The following is a 20,919-nucleotide window of genomic DNA, read 5'->3' on the forward strand; positions in this document are numbered from 1 at the left end:
CAATGAAAAACAATTGACATTAATGTATCAGAAAAGAGATCAAAAATATTTCCTTTGACTGACTGACTGACCTTTACTGACCTTTATTTATTTTACAACGATTGATAAGCAAGTTCTAAAACTTATATTAATATCTCTCGTTGGCACGGATGTTAGCGCGAGGGGGTCATTGGTGTGGGAAGAAGCCGGAGTACCCGGAGAGAACCCACGTGTCCAAGCGGGCGACCGCCATACCCTATCACAAACAACCACTGTCGATCACGGGGATCGAATTCGGGTCGCAGCGGTGAAAAGCGAGTGCAACGTCCACCACGCTACTTGGACACCTTTGTGTATTTCCTTTATTTTGTGTTGAGGAAATGACAAAAGTGAAAAACAGAATTTAAAAAGTTTCAAAAGTGGAACATATGACAAACTGAAATTCAATTATTTAATTACTGGTAAATTAATTGAATTAATCGCAACAATAGCCATAACTTAGAACAAATTTGTTTTCTTATATCAATTACTTAGACAATTTAGTAGAGTCATCTTTTTTTCCACAAATAAACATGGAATAATCAAATTGTTCTTGCCTTATTTCTTAGCTAATAACTACAACTACTGAAATAAGTAAAATACATTAGCTACTTTATATTATTGTGAAATTTTTTGAGCTTTTAAATTCATATGATGTAGTTTACTGTTAATTTCAAAGTAAATATTATTTTTTTTTGAAAATAGATAAAGATGACATCCTGTATGTTAAAGATAGTTTTGATGAAAATGAAGAATATTAATGCATTGTACATATATATTTGAAAAATATAAAAAAAGAAAGAAAGACAAAGTAAAATGTGCTAAAGATTCAAGGAAAGATTTTAATTTAAAAATGATTGATTTTTAAAATGCAAAAAATTAACAATGCATTTACTGATTATTTTTTAATTAAAAATAGTAGCATTTTTGTATTAAAAGCAATGTGAGCTGCAATTCTCATGTCGAAAAATCTAAATGTATAATTGTAATTAATTACCTAATGCTTTAGTTTTATTTTATACTTGAAAATATGAAAGAACCATTTTCAAAAAGGTTAAATTTCTGTGCCCCCCTGTTTTTTTTTTTTTTTTTAATTTGAAAAAAAACCCATCATATCACATAGATATGTTTTACAACGTAGCATTGATCATTTCCTGTGCATACATGTATATGACGTCACGCACGTAAATGGGCAACTTCCCGCATTTTCTCAAAAACATATAAAATTCATCAGTTAGTAAGTTAGGGCATTTGATTTAAATAATAACAAAAACCCCTACATCAAATAATGGTGTTTTGAATTCATTTTTTCGCTGTTTTAAAGACATACAATCAGTATGACTGTACAACGCAAAAATATAAAATGGAAAGTTTATGTATAATCTTTAACAAAAAACTGCTCTAAAATGCTGAAACATTTTTACCAAAAAAAATTCTGTTTGCTTAGGCATAATTCTTAAAAAACAGTTTTTCTAAATCAAATAGGAGATTGAAAGTTAGTAGAATAAAGCTCTAACTAGCATGCGGTGAATGATGACAAACGTAAGGGTGGATAAAGGACCATTTTACATATCAAAGACTTTCTAAACAAAAAACAAACAACTTAATTCTGCGTGTAAAATGCCATTTCATTTGCCTTTTTAAATTGTACATGTATAACCTTGCTTTTTTAATTTGATTTGTTTGAATTAAAACATATCTATCAAAATTAGGTACTCTACGACACCAGAATTGTTCTGTGTGAGTGAATGCAAAAGTTACCTCTATCTGTGTAAAAACAGCCGGGAACAAACTGAATGTTTTTGTAACCGGATGTTTAAATTGATTCACCAAATATTTTTTTGTTTAGTCATTTGATTTTATTTTGCTTGCATTAATTGATTTTCTCCCTATTCAGTTATTGATTTCTTCATTTTATTTGAAGATTGACTTTTCAGTTCAATTATTAAGGTGGCTAACTATACCTTGAAATAGTACCTTGAAAAAACTTGATTATGCCAGCATAGTGCATAAGAAGTTGAACAAATAGAAGATAAGATATGCAATTTTGGATAAAAGAAAAATTTCAGTATTTGTAAACAAAGCACATTCGAACTCACAATCTGAAGTTTACAAGCCCGATCCTTAAACCACTGAGCTATTACATGATAAACATACAAACAATTTAACAAAGCATTTATAAGGGCTCGATGGCCGTGGCCATTTTTAGTCTGCACTGATCTCCTTTAGAAGATCTATATAAAAATATAGGAAAATACCCAATATTAAAATATAGAAATTATGAATTTTTTCTTTACAAAATAATAGGTTTATAAGAAAACAAATCATATCCGAAGATATTTGGTAGATCTGGTGGTTAACTTATTGCCATCGAGCCTCCTTAAATCTCTATACTGTGACGTAATTAACAGTCAATTAAATATGTAAACTCGTTTTCAGTTTTAAGAGGGTTTAATAGCAACTTTATTTTGGTAGTTTTTTAAAGTATAAATGAGTTCAATAGTAAACCTAAGCATAATAAATACCCTTTTCTAGATTGCATCCTGTAACTGTCACGGTCAGTATCGTTTTTCAAGCTCTAACAGAATATAATATGTTTATGAAGTATTATACTGATATATAGTGCACAATACCACAGTTCTTCCAATTAAAATTGTATCTGTCGTTGTATCAAATTAGTACTCCCGATTGCCGCACGGGTGTCATAACGTTTTCAGAGAGAACTTGGAAATCCATCTTTTTAGACAAATATGCAATGTTTGAATTAGATATTCATTTCATTTCATAACCACGTTATACCGGTATTAAGTTCACTGATAATTTTGCTATGCCCTGTTTCCTCTGATGAACCAACAAAAATAAAACATCTTATCACACGTTTGCTCGCAATAAACTACGTTTTTTATATTAATTCCTACATCTTATTTATATTCTTTATGCCTTTTATCTCATCTTTCATATTTAAATCTGCTGAATATGGAAAACCTTTTATTTGGTGATTTTTTTCCGTTATATGTGCATTTTGTGTTCTTGTCAATCTACACACAATCATTTCATTCATAGTTTCGCCAATATTTCGCGCTAAAAGAAATATAATTATTTTTTATACATGTATTATCTATACATCTTTAAAAATGGATTACATCTTTGATAAATAAACTGAAATATCAGTGGAATAATTACATGTTCTAATAGATCAAAAGTGCAATGAAGCGGGATTAAAGGACATGGTGTAGAATGAAACACCATTGTAACGCACCGTACAGAACGACGTAGCAATTAATGTCTTAAGTCTTCAAAATTCATATCCAATAAGGATATGACATAGAAAAGCAAGTTAGAAACATGTTCATTAATGATGTATTTTCATTTTACATTAGTAAATGGCCTTCAACAATTAATGATACAACTACATATATGTATAAAACTCTTGATAACAATAAAATGCATTTTTATTGCCTCTATGTCTAGTTCTCTGTTAGACGATTATTTAATCGGTTTCTACTTTCTTTTCCGACGCTTTTTTTAAAATAAGGTTTAAGTTTGTATGCACATGCTTCAAAAATAAACGACGCCTAGAAAGCATGTATATATATATACCAACACGCAGATTATATTCGTAATTATGAGGGCATTAATTTGAATTATCCTCTGCTGACCGGTCACACCGCCATGTGCTCTTTGTCGTAATCGGGAAAAAACCGGAAAAGTGCGTAGACAATTACGTGATTAATAATGGTCTAACAATTAGTATGAAAAACGTCAGTCAGCATGCGACCCAGTGGAAGATTGTACATTTTTTTGCTGACAAGGTCGTTGTATCGACCATAGAACGTACTAAAAGATGACTTCAAATGAGACTGTTGATAGTCCTGTTTTATTAACTTGTTTGTCAGTAGCTTACCTCGCCGTAGAAACTGTTCATACGGAAAGTATGCCCTTGCGTATCGAATTAACTGAGAGACAAAAACACCATATGCAGGTGATGAAGGTATATTGCTACATAAGTAAGGAAAGTTGACTATAGAAAAATTGAAGTCATCGCTTTTATCATGTTTTGTCGTTAGGTTACCATCAATGTCCATTTGCAGTAAGATATCCAAATATGAAACAGATGACGCAGACTCTGTGGTATCTTTTATTTCAAGTTCACTGGGATATATCGAGTCGAAGTAAGAATGGAAATAATAATTTGTCTATCAGAAACTCAAGCATCTTTTTAATGTCAACTTCAGATTACTTGTGTGTGGAATCAAAATAGGTTTTAACAAACTATTATTTTTTTTTTAGATTTCCAATGACAAGTTTAGCATTTTACGACTTCCTTTTTTTTTTATTGAAGAAACAACTGTTGATGATATCAAAAAGCCTAGATTTTAATTTGTAATGGGGATTGGTTGTATAAAGCCTTGAAAAATCGTACGTTTTGACGGTATTGATTTTGGTCAGATTTGATTTTTTGACATCAAAGTTTCTAATAATTCTTTGGAGTTTTTTAGTATCCACATCTGAGTCACACCACTTCTGGAGTATATTGTTGTACAGTACTCTTGATGTTTCTCCTTCAATACTGTGAGAATTTTAGTAAGGTGTAAAGAGGGAGGTTTGGTAGAACATTAACTGGAACCTGCTATATATCTCTGTTTCTTCTGGACTTATGTGAAGCTTCACAAAACAAACACAGAAGAACACACAAGAACTAACACAAAAGTTGCCAGAGATGGAAGCATGCAGATATGCATATCAAGAGAGCTATTTTCAATTATATAAATAAGGACAAGAGTTTTTGGGAAGGTGATAGTATAAAAATGACACTTCCGAGAAAACCCTTGTCAACCGACGTAATGCAGAGGCTGTCAGTTGTTTTCAAGGGGTGTCAATTTCAACTGTTAACCTCCCAAAAAGACACTATTCATTTTGTGTGCTGCCAACGCTGAGGGTAACAAAACAGATAATAAACTACGTCTAAACAATTATTCAACCAGTATTTAACATGACAGTATAATAAACATAATTGTATCAATAAAAGTTAAAGATTATTCACTAACACGTTATCAAAAAATCATTAATAGTCAAAGTCAGTCTTATTTTGTGTGTTTTTCAATTATGTATCATTAGTGGATTTTCATCTTGACTATGAATATTGTTAAATGTTTATCATTAATGGACGGCTTTGTAGTTCCGTTATTGATAAAATCATATCAATAATTGTAAGAATTTACTTTCATATCATTAAAGGATACTGTTCCAAAAATACTCAGCATTTAAAGTGCACTGTGGCGATGAGCTAAAACATCATATTTTCTGATGTTTCAGTTACGCCAAAACTACAGACCCAGTCAGTTTTTAAACTGTGATACCTATTTAATACTAAATGAATAAGGGAAGAAAAGAAAAAAATATGACAACATAATTTCAATGTTTCACTGTAGAATTCGGAATATAATTCAAAATATATAACTTATCAGAAACAAACAGAAAAAGACTCCAACCAATCAATGGACCTCTTGTTAGAGTGTTTAGAAAGTTTGTCGAATGGCTTATGAACATAAGCTGCTTTGCAAAACGACATGCTATAATTTTAAACATTGTAAAACAGACTTGTACCTAGAACTCCTCATCATCAGAAAAACAATGTTTCCACTTATAATAAGAAAGAAAACACTTCTTTAAGGAATTTTAATGATACAATACAGTTGTTCATATCACTTAACATCCTATGAAAGAAAGACAGCAAGAAAATCAAAAATGTAATCTATATAAAGAAGTTAAAAACATCCTTGAGAGATAAAAATGTAAAAATAATTCAAAAACCAATAATGTAGGTAATGTCTTGTTTTGCTCTGTAGTACAGAAAATCAAAATTAAAGAACTGACACATTAAAAACATAAGATCATAGCTAAAAAATTCAAACAAGAAATGGTACAGTTTATGTAGAAATCTTTGGTTATCCTTGGATTTATGGATTGGGCAATAATGTTTTTAAGTTGGAATGAACAAATTGCCACATGCACAGTTCATAAATGAAAAAGTTAGATTTTTTCAAAAACAAGTTGCTTTTCTCTAAGTAAAAACTATCAGACAAAATATGTATACTTAATTAGTAAAATTACAGATCACAGTGTCTACATATATATATATATATATATATATATAATGTGTTAGTTTGCAACAGTAAACACTTTTTGTTATCACAGTATATAGAACTACAATATAATAAGCAATTATAACTAATGTTTTAAAACTTTCGCACAAAATGCAGTTGAAAAATATGGATATATGGATATGGAATGTACCAGTCAACGCGATAGCATTTATGTTTTGAGATTCTGAAGCCAAATAAATAGTCTTTTACAAAATGCTTATTGTAACAACCAGTAACTTTCATATGCTATTTAGGCTAATGATTGGTTATTAGCCATATGCATTAATGTCATTCATCAAGAGTAATATAAATTAAAATCATTACATATTGATATGTTTATTTGAGCAATCGGATGAGTACATTAAAAGTTTTCATATATGATTAATGTAATTTTTTTTGCTCTAAAATGATTGAAATCGTTTATATGTTTATTTTTTTCAAACCACAAACCATTATAATTCAATTCTTTTAAATGATTGAATAAACATAAGTGCAACGGCATGTTCAAGCAGGATAAAACAGGATACACGATATTAAAAGTTAGGAAAAAAGGTAGCACATAAAATAGGATCTGTATATAAATATCAAGTCAAAAACAGTCAGTTTGATTAAAGTTTCATCATAAAACATGCTGCGAAAAAGACATGCTTATATAATCAAATAAGCTCCATTTATTGCTAAAAGTTGCTGTGATGTATATACGTTTTATAAATCACTAATAATTCGTCAATATATAAAACAATATCAAAGGATCAAACTAATTGTCCATTTTGATTCTGTTACCTCACACTTCATCTTTGACTCTTATCCTCGCCTGTTCATCCTCCTTAGGATCCGTGTTAGGATCCCAATCGAAAAAATCCTTCCAATCGGAGCCCTCTTTTTCAGCTAACTGTTTTGCCTTCTTCATCTCCTCTGGCCAGATTATGATGTCTTCACTGAGTCTATGATACAGACAAGGCACCGACTTATGGCCACTGTCCGTCTGTCTGCATGTCTCGGTCTCGTAGTTGAATGCAACTCTGCCTGACACCTTTATCAACTCTGTCAGTAGGTCAACCTTCTCTGGTTTTTGGTTCAACGTTTCATTTATCTGTGCCACTAGGTTTGTGATCAGCCATCCTCCTTGCCTTTCTCTGTTGTAAGCCTCTTTTCCTTAAAAAAAACCCAGTATGATCAGCAGTCATACAAAAAGAATAGAATAAAGTAGATAACAAAAATCTGAATTCAATAAATATTTTTATTATTTGATGATTTCTACATGGTGGATTTTTCCGTGGGACATGTAATAAATCATAAATGTATTTTTTATCAAAATTGCAATGTATCAAACTTCATGATTCATGAACATGTATACTAATAACCACAGAAATCATATTTTTATAATATAATAATGATATAAACAGCTACAATCACAATTTATTTTACAGGTATAAATGATTATTTTTTCATTCATACTATAATAAGGTAAGAAAAAGTCTGACAAAAATATTATCAAAAACAACAAATGTACTTTAATACAACCTTTTAAGAAAATATAGTCAATAAACTTTACCTGGTGCAGAAGCAAACATGACGAGTGAATCATTAGTGCATGGTGCAGGATCACTGACTGAAGGCTCTGGGTAAAAGAAATCCAAGGTGTACTTTTCATATCCTTTACACAAAACCATTATATCCTCAGTTTCTTGTGGTTTGAAGACGTCACATTTTAATGTTTCTCTTAGTTGTTGGACCTCTTTAGAATCATCTTCAGAGGCCGTTGATTTAGCATCAGTTTTTTGTGGTTTGAAGACGTCACATTTTAATGTTTCTCTTAGTTGTTGGACCTCTTTAGAATCATCTTCAGATTTAGCATCAGTTTTTTTAAGCCATGTCATGTACTCCTCAAATTCTTTCATTTTGTAAAACTATGATAAAAATAAATTCATAGTTAACACTCACCAAAATGAAGCAACACCGTTGATTTCATTCAACAGTACACATGTACAACAAATCAATCAGAATGTAGATTTTATATTTTCATGCATATGTATACATACATTCATATACTGTAATGTAACAGTTTGAAAATGTAACTGTTGAATTATGTATGGTAAAATGCATCAGGTAAAAGGTCTAAACATAATCAAGAGGTTACAGAAAAATCCATATCCAATAGTAAATTGTTTATTATACAGCAAAAAGCTCTAGTTGTTAATTGTTTACCGAAATATATATTTTACAGAATTTCAAAACATGTACTGTGTATATCAAATTACTTTTAATAACATACTGATTTTAAGGGTTTAGACTTTAACTTACAGCTGTGATGTCACGAATTCTTTTTTCTTCATCTTCCTTTGAAAGCTTGATATTACTCGGCCTGGCATCTATAGTGTCTGTGAGTGGAATATGCTTTAAAGCATCTTCAGAATCACTTTCTGGTTGGCTCTCTTCTGGCATATTTCCGGAGTTCAATTTGTGTAAAACAGCCACTCCTTTATCATAATTGACATGATCTTCAATCCCAAACCGACTCCTGCATGCCTAAAATGTGCAATGACTGTTGATTAACCAATATAGTAAATTAAATGAAATCTGTGATGACTTTTACAAAAAGTAAATCTTCCGTTTGAGTGCATCATAAAGTAGAAAATAGGAATATTTTTTTTTTTTTATCATTTCTTATCACTTCATCAAATTCTTTTTAACACTCTATAAAACATTTCAATATACATTTAATATACTTTAATTATACTTTAAAAAGTCCCTATCATTGTGATTTTTTTATAAAATTAAATTGGAAATAAGTAAAATCTACCATTTCAAATATAAAATCATAAATTTTAACACAATTAAGGAAGAAGAAAAATTCGGGACTGGAAGTAACGACCAAAAATTGATCGATAAACTTACAAATGTTACGCTAAATGAAATCTGAAAGTTTCATAAAAATCGGCTGAAGTGATTTTTGAGAAAAACGTTACAGAAAAAAATTAATAATAATAGGAGAAAAGAAACAAAGCAATAACAATAAGGTCTTCCGTTGGAAACGGAAGACCTTTAAATATTACATACCTATAAAAGTATCGCAAATCTAGCATAAAAGTATATGCCACGGACGATGTAGCATTGCGTTGAGTGATGACATTTTCTAATCGGTCTGAATTTTAATTGCGATTCGCAACAAAGATTCTGATCGGAGCATTTATATAGAACCGCCCATTTATCAAACGCATGTTTAGAACATTATACAAACACGTCGAAAGTTATACACGCAAGTTTAAAATTACCGAGTTATTTGAGATCAAACAGGGCGATGTTTACGTACATGTAAATCAAAGTGCTAACTGAAGAACTGACGGGAGTTGATTTTATCGATTATTATTTATTTTAGAATAAACGATATATTATTTGCATGGCAAGTAGTGTCCTATATGTATTTCAATTATGCACATTAAAAAAAATGAATTATTCTCCGACAAGAATTTCGCGAAAACCCCATATGAATAATGTTGTGTAATATTCAAAGAATTAATTCAATCAAACTACGTATCAGTAATTGATATTTTAAAGAAATAGTATAGATCCAAGCAATATTGAACTCTAGTCTCGTTCAACCAGACTCTCGGCTGTCTCCGTTAATCTACGATAAGCAAGAGAGACTCTCTGCTTGTCGGAGAACTCTGGCGTAGGCATACATACAAAGTACAACTACAAACTACTCTAAATTATTCATACCATTTAAAATTTGACTATTTACAAGGCATCTATAAATAAGTTTCCTTAAAAAACAATGTTTTAGAATACATTTCATCGAATTTATCGATTATTTTCAAGGACTAAATGTTAACAGAGGTGTTAGTTGGTGCTTAGGTCCAAACACTGTTTCACTTTCGGTTTGCCTGAGTAACTGCATAGGAGAGTTGATTTAAAATCAACTCCCAAAAATAATAATGATTAGCTAAAAATTTTTTAAAAGAAGAGACGGGTGTATAGATTAAAGTCACAGATTGTACTTCGCTTATTGTATAATGTTATTCAGTTTATTGTGAAGAAATTTGTCAGAAACTGTTTAGTACACAAATATATTTTACGTTTCCGTTCAAAATGCACATTTTGTTTACATGTTATATCACATGAGTTGAACAGACTGTTTTACCTCACAGAAAACTTTCCACGGGGAAATTTGGGTTGAAACGCCGTGAATTTTACATCATATGTCTTCATTTATTTACTTATAATACATCTGTACTGAAAATCTTTAAAACATCGTCACAAGCTCCGTAAAGTGAAGAAGTGTGGCTTGTTTATATACAAGTCTAGTTTAAAACCAAAGATTTCTAAACTTATCGAAAACAATCTACTACAAATAGATACTGGATCAACTTAAATTGATGGGTTAAAATGATTGAATATATCGCCGAAGCACTATGCTGAAAAATGAAATGGGGAAACCTGTTAAAACAATTTGTGTTTGCAATTGTTTACACCATAAAAAACAAGAAGGAATTATTGGCCAATCATTGCAGTTATTAAGTTTTAGTCCTGATACAGAGTTTAACGTCACAACTGGGAATTGGTGCATAAATTGTCAATAACGCGTAAACAGGTAAGAGAGGGCAGGTATAAAATCGGCCAATTAAAACGCTTCTTTTATAAACTACAACCCATTATCAATTAGATATTGTCGTCATTCAACCCTGTATCTGCCGAAATGTATACTCTCAAGCCAGATTTGCGATGAAAACGTCAAAAAGTTAGAAAACAATATGGAAATGACAGATACATGAACAATCACACTCATTCATTTATATTAAACTTGGTCAGTTGGATATATGATGAAATCTCGGTTGTAAGGATATTATATCGCATATTTCTACATACCTCCTATCTTTCCACTTTTTTCATACTTCTACATACCTCCTCTATTTATTTTTTTTGAATAATAGAGCTCGAATTTTTTTTTACATTTTAAATAATTTCGTGTATCATTCAAGAAAATGAAAATAAACGTACTACGACATCCTTCAAATACATGTAAGTATAACTTGCCATGGGCAACAAAAAGAATACATTACAGATAAGGGCCTTAACCATGCATTGTCCAAATATTTAAATTTTATTATATAAATGGGTAACAAAACCATTGACACTTGACAAATAGGCATGTATCACTGAATGAATCTTTACTAATGAAGAAAACGTATATTGAATGGGTATAAATTCAAGTCTTTTTAAAGATATTTTGTATTTTTTAAAATTGAAAAGAATGAACTTAACTATCCAACCAAAAAAAAGGCTTTTACAGTCTCAAACTCAAGTTCAATTTAACCCTAAACGAGCTTATTACAGGTGTGACGCCTAATATTAATAAAATAATCAAAATACCAATTTCCCCTTTTCCACATACTCTACACATCATTATGTCTCATAGTATTTCAGTAAAACTGGTATATTAGTATATACATGTAATTGCTGATAAACCCCAGTGACATGTCAATTAGAAGGTCTATCAAACTATCAATTATACAATACCTTAGCTAGGATACATGAATTCTAAAATAAAACATTTTGATAAAAGTATATATTAACTCTAATATAGTATCATGATTTAATAGAAAAAACAAATAACCTGAATGAAAAATGTGCAGGGGCAGCTTAGGGGTTTAAAGATCTGTATGATCTCCTTGGTCGACAGAGTATGTCCATCGTGGAAGAACAGTTGATGCACCATTTCTTTCTTGAATCTTTCTTTACTTGTGCCCTCTGATGGTTTTTCCTGATCAGAACTGTTTTCTTTTGTGATTACTGGTACTTCTTGTCCATGTGTACTTATTATCAGCACAAAAAAACCAGGCTCCAGATTAACACACCAATTTTTTGCTGCAATTTCGAAATAATTGAAAATGTCATTTATATAAATAAAAATGTTGTAATCAAAGACACATGCTTGTATATCTTAATGATAAAAAATTCAATTAATTTTACCTTTCTGCAAAACATTTTCAGCTGCTTTTTTCGTTGGGTTAGTCAATTTTTTAACATAACAACCTAGCCCCTCAAAAGCACCTTTGATTTTTTTAAACTCTGCAATTGAAGCATGTCTGTTCTCCATTTGAACATTTTCATCCTCTGGATCAAATTCAAGTTCAACAATATACAGACAGACACCAGGCTTCTTATCCTGTAGGTCTTTGTATTTACTTGATGTGACAGGAACGGTGGAACTAGCAAAGTAAAGGAATTATTTTTAATACTGAAATCACTTTGAGTTTCCGAAAATGCTACAAGATAGATAGGCAATAATGTGTCTAATTGAGTCCTTATATTACAACATAAAAACTCATTCAACTATTTTCAGTACTATGATTAAGGGGTTGGCCTATTTCCGCAATAAATATTTTCAAGAATTCATATGAGCCTAGTCAAAATATAGCTCTATGAAATGCATCTACATGTATCATTTTTTAATTTAACAAGAATATCGTGTATGCCCTTTTAGATTATTAGTTATTATATAACCTACATTTACATTTTTTCAGCTAAGTCTTTGTGATAACACTTCGAATTCATTTTGAAATGTATGGTATGATTGCTGCAAGTTATATAAGTATATGTAATTATAAGGAATCATTCTTTGAATATAATGAGGTGATCAATTACAGTCGGATATCAACTCTATCATAAAGCCCATTTGGGCTTTAAAACCTGATAATTTATATAGAATTTTTGTATGTTTTTCCTTTTTAAAGCGCTAAGCATAGCTCAGCGCTTTATTGTCGTTAGACTTCTATTTCCGGTGCAAGGAATAACTGCCCTCTATGAGCAGAAATATACATCATTTAAACTGGTAAGAGGTATAGGGAACCAGTTATCTGGGTGACGGAAATGGCCGAGTAGATACGATTGGTTTGCAGAGCTTACGAACATCAGCAAGGGATGCTACGCAGTGATGAAAAAAATATCGTGCGTATTCAGAAGCTAAAATATAGAAAAATAAAATCGATTCTTTGCAAGAAAATGTCAAAAACTGTGATAAATTACTGTTCAAAAGGTATAATTTGTGATTTTAACATATCTTTTTGCGAATTCGTAGTTTTGTTATATTACTGCGAATGAATACATCGAACACATCATCTTCAGAAAGTAACATATACTTAAAGAAATCTGGCCTTCGATACTTTAAATTGATATTCATTAAACATAAACCAAAATTTCAATAAGGCTCATTTCCGCCTACGCTTGCACACAGTAAATTTTCTTAGAACCAAGCTAGGTTAGCGCTTTTCAGTACTTTCAGTACTTTGATTTATGATAAATTCCTGTATTTAGTTTGTCCCAAGATGCTGCACATTTGGACGATTTTTAATTTAAAAAAAAATACTTGTAAAAGATCTAGAAATGCCATTGAGATCGATAAAAGGGAGGTTTTCCAAGATAACTCCATTAACACATTATCATTTTTGCCTCGTAAAAATTCACAGGAACGAAAACAGATTGCCTACAGACATTTATAATTTGGAATGTTGAAATCTTTTCTCCATTATGAAGTCACTTCAACGTTATCATCGGGGCATCTTCATCTCTTTATCCCCGTAGACTTTTTTTAAGCTGTGTATTAAAACTTGACAAGCTGGGGGGGGGGGGGGGGGTCAAAGGGGAAGTCTTGGGATTTTTTCATACTATAGAATGGACATCGTCAGAACCAAAAGGTATTTATAAATAACGAATAATTTAATATGCGGCAGAAATATCTTGGCACAGACTATAGTTTAATATATAATGATTTTCAAAACGTCATTTCGATATCCAGTGTAAGGTCAGATGTTATGTAATTTTTTTGCCATTGTGAAGATATTGACGGTTTTAGTTAAGGTTATAAAACACTGGTCACATGTGGACCACAAACATGTACAACATTACATCAACCGTAATTGCATGATCACACCATAATACTCAAAGATTGATTCCTTATTCCTTATTCCTGAATCGCAAAAAAGTTTCAGTTAATTAAAGTTTTCAATGACACCTAATCAAATAATATTAATAAAGTGTGTTTTAATTTTATCAACTTCCTAGAAGTGGTTAATCTGATACATAATATAATAGTATATCATATTCTATCATGCAACGCTGCACTAAATGTTGTACAATGATATTAACCTTAGCCTTCCATGTACAAATGTGTGATTTTAATAAGCCACTGTTATACTTAAAATTGCTTTGCTGTAACCAACAAGAGTAATGCCCCTTTTTTGTCTTTGTTTTACGAGTTATCTAATGTTTTTGTATTTTGGAATTCTTCAATGTTTTCGTTGAACCAACGTTTAACCCATTCTCTCACCAGAGGTCGTGCTACACAAGCTTCGCTTACACCTCTGGCAACGCCGGAAAAATAGTCTGTCACATGATCAAAACAAGCATGGCGAGCACATAGGCATTGTTGATTCGCTTCTTTTGTACAATCAGCGTGAAGGGAAGTCATCGACGGGCGATGACTTTGAGGACACGTTTAAAAACATCACAGGAGATGACATTGCTGCTGATTTATGTAAAATCATCGATGAATCGGTAGCATACAAAAACCATCTCTCAAACTAGATCATGTGATCATATTTTAATTTTTTCTATCCGCAAAATAGTTCTCCCAGTAAAGGTGAAATAAAAATAAATAACGGCGTTAAAGATTTAAATTTAAATATTTATAATCATATTCATAGACAAAATGAATAATTATATAGATTTTAATTACATTTTGTCCATCGTTTAAGTTTGTACAAAAATCTTGTATATCGGGCGTTCACAGAGGTGTGTTCGAAGCTTGTGTAGCACGACCTCTGGTGAGAGAATGCGTTTTACCCTGTTGATATACACGAGGTGCTCCATTTTCGTTTCCTTGATTTACGCCATCCTAGCCTGCTCAAAATGTAAGACTGATTAAATAAACTCATAGTTATGAATATCTCTGTTTCTTAGATGTGTAAATCAACTATTTTTAATCGAACACGGTTTAATACTTTAATCGATTCTCTGGCGGCCATATTTAAATGTGATATTTCTGTATATTTAGTATCAACAATTTGTTTTAAAAGTTTCTGATATTTTAATAGATCTTGAATTTATTAAGTTTTCTGAAGATGTATTTTCTCTCTATTGACTCTTAAAGAAGCTTATTAAAATATAAATACATGTGACTGTGTGTGTATTGTATGACATGGTATTGTAATGGTGTCTTTATTTGTGTTTTATTTTTTGTTACAGCCTTTTACAATATGTTGGCACACGCTTCATCAATAAAGCTTAGAAGATCTCGTATGCTTTCCATGGTTAACTTAGCTGTTCTTCTAACAGCACAATTACGTACATGTATATGCAAAACAATTTGTCACAGTTAACATTTTAATTAATTAAGAATATGTTTTAAAAGTGTTTTAACATACTCTGTCTCTGATGTATCAGATGTATTTCCTATGTCAACTTTGGAATTTTCTGAGTGGCTATCAGTTGCTGCGTTGAGTTTCAAATCTTCTGTATGCCCATGAAGTGGCCAATTTGGCTTACTGCTAATTACTGGACTCTGCACTGGTGTGGAGATTGGCGTACCAGTATCCTTTGTGTCATGACCAGGCTTTTCAGTACATAATTGATTGGTAAACTTCTCAACAATTTCTTTGGCTAATCTGTTAACTGTGTTAGGTGTGTGGTCTTCAAGTGACTTCAGCATATGACAGACTTTTGATGATATACTCTGACTACCAAGGTATTCATTGAATTCTTTTTTTGTAATTTTTTCATTTTTGTCAGTATTAATACCAACAACCATAATGAATTTGTGGTTTTTACTTGCAGTATCAGAACTATCACCATCATCTTCGTCATCATCATCATCATCATCATCATCATCTAACAGTTCTAAAAGGAGAAAAAAGACAAGTTAAGATTCAGTATTATGAAGTATAATACAGCAATTCTGATGCCATAGACACAAACATCTTAATTGGCATTTGGCAAAAAATGAAAAAATAATTAATATTCCCTCTAAAATATGATATACTAGAAACTGCATGGCATGTATAACAATACTGTGTGCATAAGATTCAAACATGCAGACTAAAAACTATCCGATTTCCAGGAGAACATTTATAGAATTAAAAAAAACCCAGGAATTTGTGCTATTGTTACCTTCAAGTTTGTTAGGAATTTTGTTTGTTTTTTCATTCCAGAAAGTTTTCCAGTGGACATCATCGACAATTACTATAAAGGAATCTGCTTTGCGAATGTGTCTTTTAATACGTCCGCCGGTATGAGTAAGTTTATCTAAAGAAAAAAAAATATAACAGTCAGACTCTATTTAAAATAAAAAACTGTACCGTAATAACAAAAATTATCAAAGGAAAAAAGAGATCAATGTCAATTTTTAAAAAAATGCTTTAGGGTTGAATAAACATAAGGTGGTATTAAGTATATAATTATATAGAAATTCAGATGAAAAGGGAAATGATTGAGGGATTTACAATATTATACACTACATACACAAGTGGTACATGTAATTGCTAATTTACAATACAAGAATATTCTCATGTTTCTGTTGTATCTAATGTATAAAAATAATATCTAATATATTGCATCATTTATCAAAATACCTCAAAATACAATATATATTGTTGAATTAATAGTAAAAACGACATTCAATCATGAATAAGTTGAGTTTGTTGTTGGGTGGATCAGTCGAATAAAATATAAAAAAGGTTCAATGTTCTGCAGTCGAGGTGTGCATTATTATTGGAATTTTTCCTCATTTAATACATGTGCATTTACCTGCTGTCGCGTGTTTCTCCTCAATCCCATAAGAGATGACATTATCCTTGCCCAGGTGTCCACGTATTTCGTTGGCCAACTCAGAGCAAGTTCTATTTGCTACGTATAGTAATCCTGAAATTCATTCACATTGAACTATTAAGAGGCATTCCAATGTACATGTATGTAGTAAGTGATAGTCAAACTAAAAGTTAATTATGCGAGTTGACGTACGTATATATAACAAAACTCCATGAGACACCACGCATGACTAATTAATATTCATGATTCGTGATTCCTCTTTGTTGTTAAAATTTTCGATAGTAATTGTAAAAAGCGGTAACATTATATAAATATAGTGTTTGTTTGGGTAACCGTTGAAATTGGCACCCCGAGAAAACCATTGTCAACCGACTCGAAGCGGAGATTGACAATGGTTTTCGAGGCGTGTCAATTTCAAAAATACAAAATTTCAATGTCAATTTCAAAAATACAAAATTTACAACATGTTGTAAATTTTGTATTTACACCAACCCAGTAAATTCAAAATTTACAACATGACAGTTCTAAATAAATCTCTTAATTGGTAAGATCTTAAAATATTTGAGAACGTTTATGTGTAATATTAAATTTATTTTAAACAGTTATATATATATATATATTGTTGTACGTGCGCGGGCAAAGGTATGAGTAAAATTTTCATTTTATAATTAATCGTACGTAATGCAAGTAAGCATCTATAAACGTATAAAATAAATATGACACATAAACGTTCAGAAATGTTTTACAAACTTTACAATCAATTTTTGGCGTGTTTTTTGGCCAATTTTAGAGATATATTTAGAACTAAGGAGCATAACTCACACTTTGTTTACATTAGAAACGCCATTTTACCGCAATGCAATATGGAGCCAAAGACCCCGTTCTCGTAGTTAACTCCGTTTTCGGAGTCCCGACTAGACTTCTAACCAGATTATCTATATTCAGATATTTGAAATAAAAATGATACTTTGATTTTACATGTTTACTCTACCAGGTGAAGATTCACTTTGAATTGTTATATATCTGTATAATTGATCTGAAGTAAGATGATAATTTTTAGGCACATTTGGATGATTAAAAAAATAGAGCTACTTTTCAAAAAGTCAACAAAAAGCATTTGTAAACAAAGGCACAGAAATTAGATTACCATATCAGTTCGGAGGTTTCATCTAAAGGTACTAACTTACATTTTAAAGCAAAAACAAAACAAGTGATCCAGTTTCTTCATGTATTTGTGTCAATATTTATATAAAATACGAAAATTAGATGAACATCGTTTCAAATAATATCATCTGACTGTTCACTTACCCACATTCCTTAAGGTTGACATCCTAGCCCATAAACCCAGTCTACTTTCGATTTCCATAAATACGTCGGGTTCGAATAAGAATTTATTAAAAAACCCGAGTACCGATTAGACCCTAGTGGCCTAGTCACACTTTTAAAAGAGGTTCGCTCCTCTCTTTTTGGGTATCTATTTTATGTCACCTCTTATTTAAATATTTTGCATCATATATTGATTCTATTTGTATATCTATATTTTAAATACCAAAAAAAAAACCATATTGAATAAAATTGTTAAAAGAAAATTTTATATTTACAGAATTTAGTAAAGGACTAACCTTTACATTTGCTGCTATATTCTGTGGCGGAAGGTTTTCAAGAATAAAAAAAACAATTTTCATAACTGAATAAGTTTTAGAGTCCTGTTACTTTAGCCTCCTAATTTTCAGCCCAAACTAATCTTCCAGATAGTTTGTGTATTACGATATATTCATGTTGTTCTGAAAAACATTTTTGAACTATGTTTTGGTGTTTCTATCGATATATTTTGGCATATTTAGCTTATATTTCATAGGAGTCAAGGAAAAATTAACTCCAATTTTTTTGAAGATCATGTCATATCTCAATTTTTTTTTTTAGATGTGATTCCTATACTTTATTCATATGAGACCTTAAATGCACGTCTATTTGTATGCAAAGTTTTGGAAGGCTGGCATTACTATTACTTTTTTTTATTTGCGTTATAATTTGATTACTCTAACATTTTGAAACAATCTTTACATTTGCTGTTGTATTCATAATGTCCTGGCATTTGAAGTCATCAGAAAAGCAAGGTTTTTTTAAACTTTGACTTGGATATAACTTTTATAGCCACTACACGTGTTCAACTTCACACTGTATTGAAATCATAGAGTTCAAACTATACATATTTGTTTGATTTCTTCAAATAATCAATTTCCATACCAAATTAATGCAATAATTTCAGGAAAATTATCATTTCTGTTTGGGCCCCTTTATTTCTAAAAATGGCATTTAACATTTATTAACGAACCTCCAAACCGTCCATTAATGATACATGTAGTATTTCAAAATTATATCATTAATGGTAAAGTTTCATATCTTAATTCTCTCTTTCTCTTATTTCGTTTAAAGCATAAATATTAAAATTCTACTGTGTTTTTCCATTAAATTTTGTGATCTTTAAATGCCGTTAAATGCAACAACAAATCACTGCGTGTAAATTTACGTGTAATTACATAAGTAGTACCCAAACAATGATTTCTGTGTTATCGGTTAAAAAATATATTTCATAACTATTGTCAAAGCACCATGATTTACAATTATTCAACAAAAAGTTAATTTATTGTTAAAAGCAAAATGTCAAGAGTTAAATTTTTTTAATGGATTATATTTCCAAGCTTATCGATCTGACTCAACACTCTATGTGATAACCAGTTTTAACCGGTTTTCATGAAACAGCTGTTCTTGCTGTTACTTATTTACTCCCAACGTGATCTGCTCTCTACGAGGGTTGTCCCAAAATAATGTAGACAGGACACATAATTTATAATCTGTTCACTGCAATTTCATTAGACTTCTGTGTTTTCTTCAATGACCCTTTAGCAAACAATGCTGAAAAGTTCAAATCTGTACTTTATTTATTTCTCGAGAAAATGAATAATTAGTAACAACAAGTTTTGTCAGGCGGCGCAATGTGCGACGTCGAAAATTTCCAGTTTTACGTTGTTGCTAAACCCTCCACATCGTTCACGATAACATTTACGTTTTATTTCAGAAAATGTCTTAGAAAAAATATTATCTTTGAACATGTACTCTGCGTGCACATTCAATATATATTTCTAGTTTTGTTTTGTTTTTTAATATTTTCTAAGTACAAACGATCTGTCGGCTCCAAACTCGCCCTGTATTACTTGTTGTCTAACGTCCGTCTTACCGAAATGTGTCGTTCAACATTTTGACGTCCATTGATATCGTTCGGGGTTTCTTTTTTCCACTTATTGTCATCATACTTGTTCAAATATTTTCAATGATGTTTAACTACTTATTCACAAAACGCATTTCTCATCGATTTTGTTAATTTCATTTACTTCCAAAGCCGCTTGGGATTTATTTCATGGTCTTTACAATATTGTATCAGTTACTGCTGCGCCGCCTTAAACGCTGACAACGTCATTTTATTACCAGTTAACTTTTCAACTTGTCACAAAACGCGCTATAAAATATTTAAAAGTTTTGTTATAGCCAAAACATTTTCTGAGTAAATGAAAGAATTATTATCAAATATCAGTGTATGTTTTATTTGAATTTTTTCATTCGAAAAGTACTTTTCCGCCCAATTTTCTATTCATTATGTTGATTTTAACTTTTTGTTTTTGACATTGCGCCGCATGTCGAATTTCTGATCTAACATGCTTTCATTTCACTAATTTAATCTCAAACAATATTCAATTTCTAAACATTATTTGAATGCAAATTTCTTGAACCCTATGTGGCACAAATTTCATCTTCCTTTGGCTTCGATTAACTGAATAACGCCACTTGTCTACGCTATTTTGGGACAACCCTCGTATATCGATTTATTTGAGAAAATAATTGATTTCATCAGTAAGAAAATGTAAATATAAGC

The 20,919-nt window shown here is 30.9% G+C and overlaps 1 protein-coding gene across 5 annotated transcripts; it reads right to left on the reverse strand.

Annotated features, from left to right (window-relative positions):
* Window positions 1-5,692: 5,692 nt before the first annotated feature.
* Window positions 5,693-18,414, reverse strand: LOC105345395 (uncharacterized). 5 transcript variants are annotated; one of them, XM_066077018.1, is made up of 11 exons: window positions 18,297-18,414; window positions 16,968-17,081; window positions 16,332-16,466; window positions 15,590-16,061; window positions 15,009-15,065; window positions 12,138-12,376; window positions 11,961-12,032; window positions 11,782-11,930; window positions 8,469-8,693; window positions 7,720-8,074; window positions 5,693-7,319 (listed from the first exon to the last, which is right to left on the reverse strand). In XM_066077018.1, exons 1-11 carry the CDS (start codon window positions 18,352-18,354, stop codon window positions 6,949-6,951), a joined length of 2,247 nt encoding a protein of 748 aa, XP_065933090.1. In that variant the 5' UTR covers window positions 18,355-18,414; the 3' UTR covers window positions 5,693-6,948. The 5 variants fall into 5 exon arrangements, with proteins under 5 accessions (XP_065933090.1, XP_065933091.1, XP_065933092.1 ...); XM_066077019.1 differs by having other exon boundaries at window positions 5,694-7,319; window positions 7,720-7,928; window positions 8,013-8,074; window positions 11,782-12,032; XM_066077020.1 differs by having other exon boundaries at window positions 5,694-7,319; window positions 7,720-7,900; window positions 7,994-8,074; window positions 11,782-12,032.
* Between the last annotated feature and the right edge of the window lie 2,505 nt (window positions 18,415-20,919).

The sequence above is a fragment of the Magallana gigas genome, chromosome 2 (assembly GCF_963853765.1).
Source record: "Magallana gigas chromosome 2, xbMagGiga1.1, whole genome shotgun sequence".
NCBI classification, from domain to species: Eukaryota; Metazoa; Mollusca; class Bivalvia; order Ostreida; family Ostreidae; genus Magallana; species Magallana gigas.

What these genes read in the sequence shown, in the direction of transcription:
- LOC105345395 (XM_066077017.1), bottom strand. Translation starts at nt 18,354, where the DNA reads ATGGAAATCGAAAGTAGACTGGGTTTATGGGCTAGGATGTCAACCTTA. An exon ending in AATTCCTAACAAACTTGAAG is followed by an intron (nt 16,062 to 16,331) that starts GTAACAATAGCA and finishes TTCTCCTTTTAG; the next exon opens with AACTGTTAGATGATGATGAT. An exon ending in ACCTCGTGTATATCAACAGG is followed by an intron (nt 12,377 to 15,008) that starts GTAAAACGCATT and finishes TTACTTTGCTAG; the next exon opens with TTCCACCGTTCCTGTCACAT.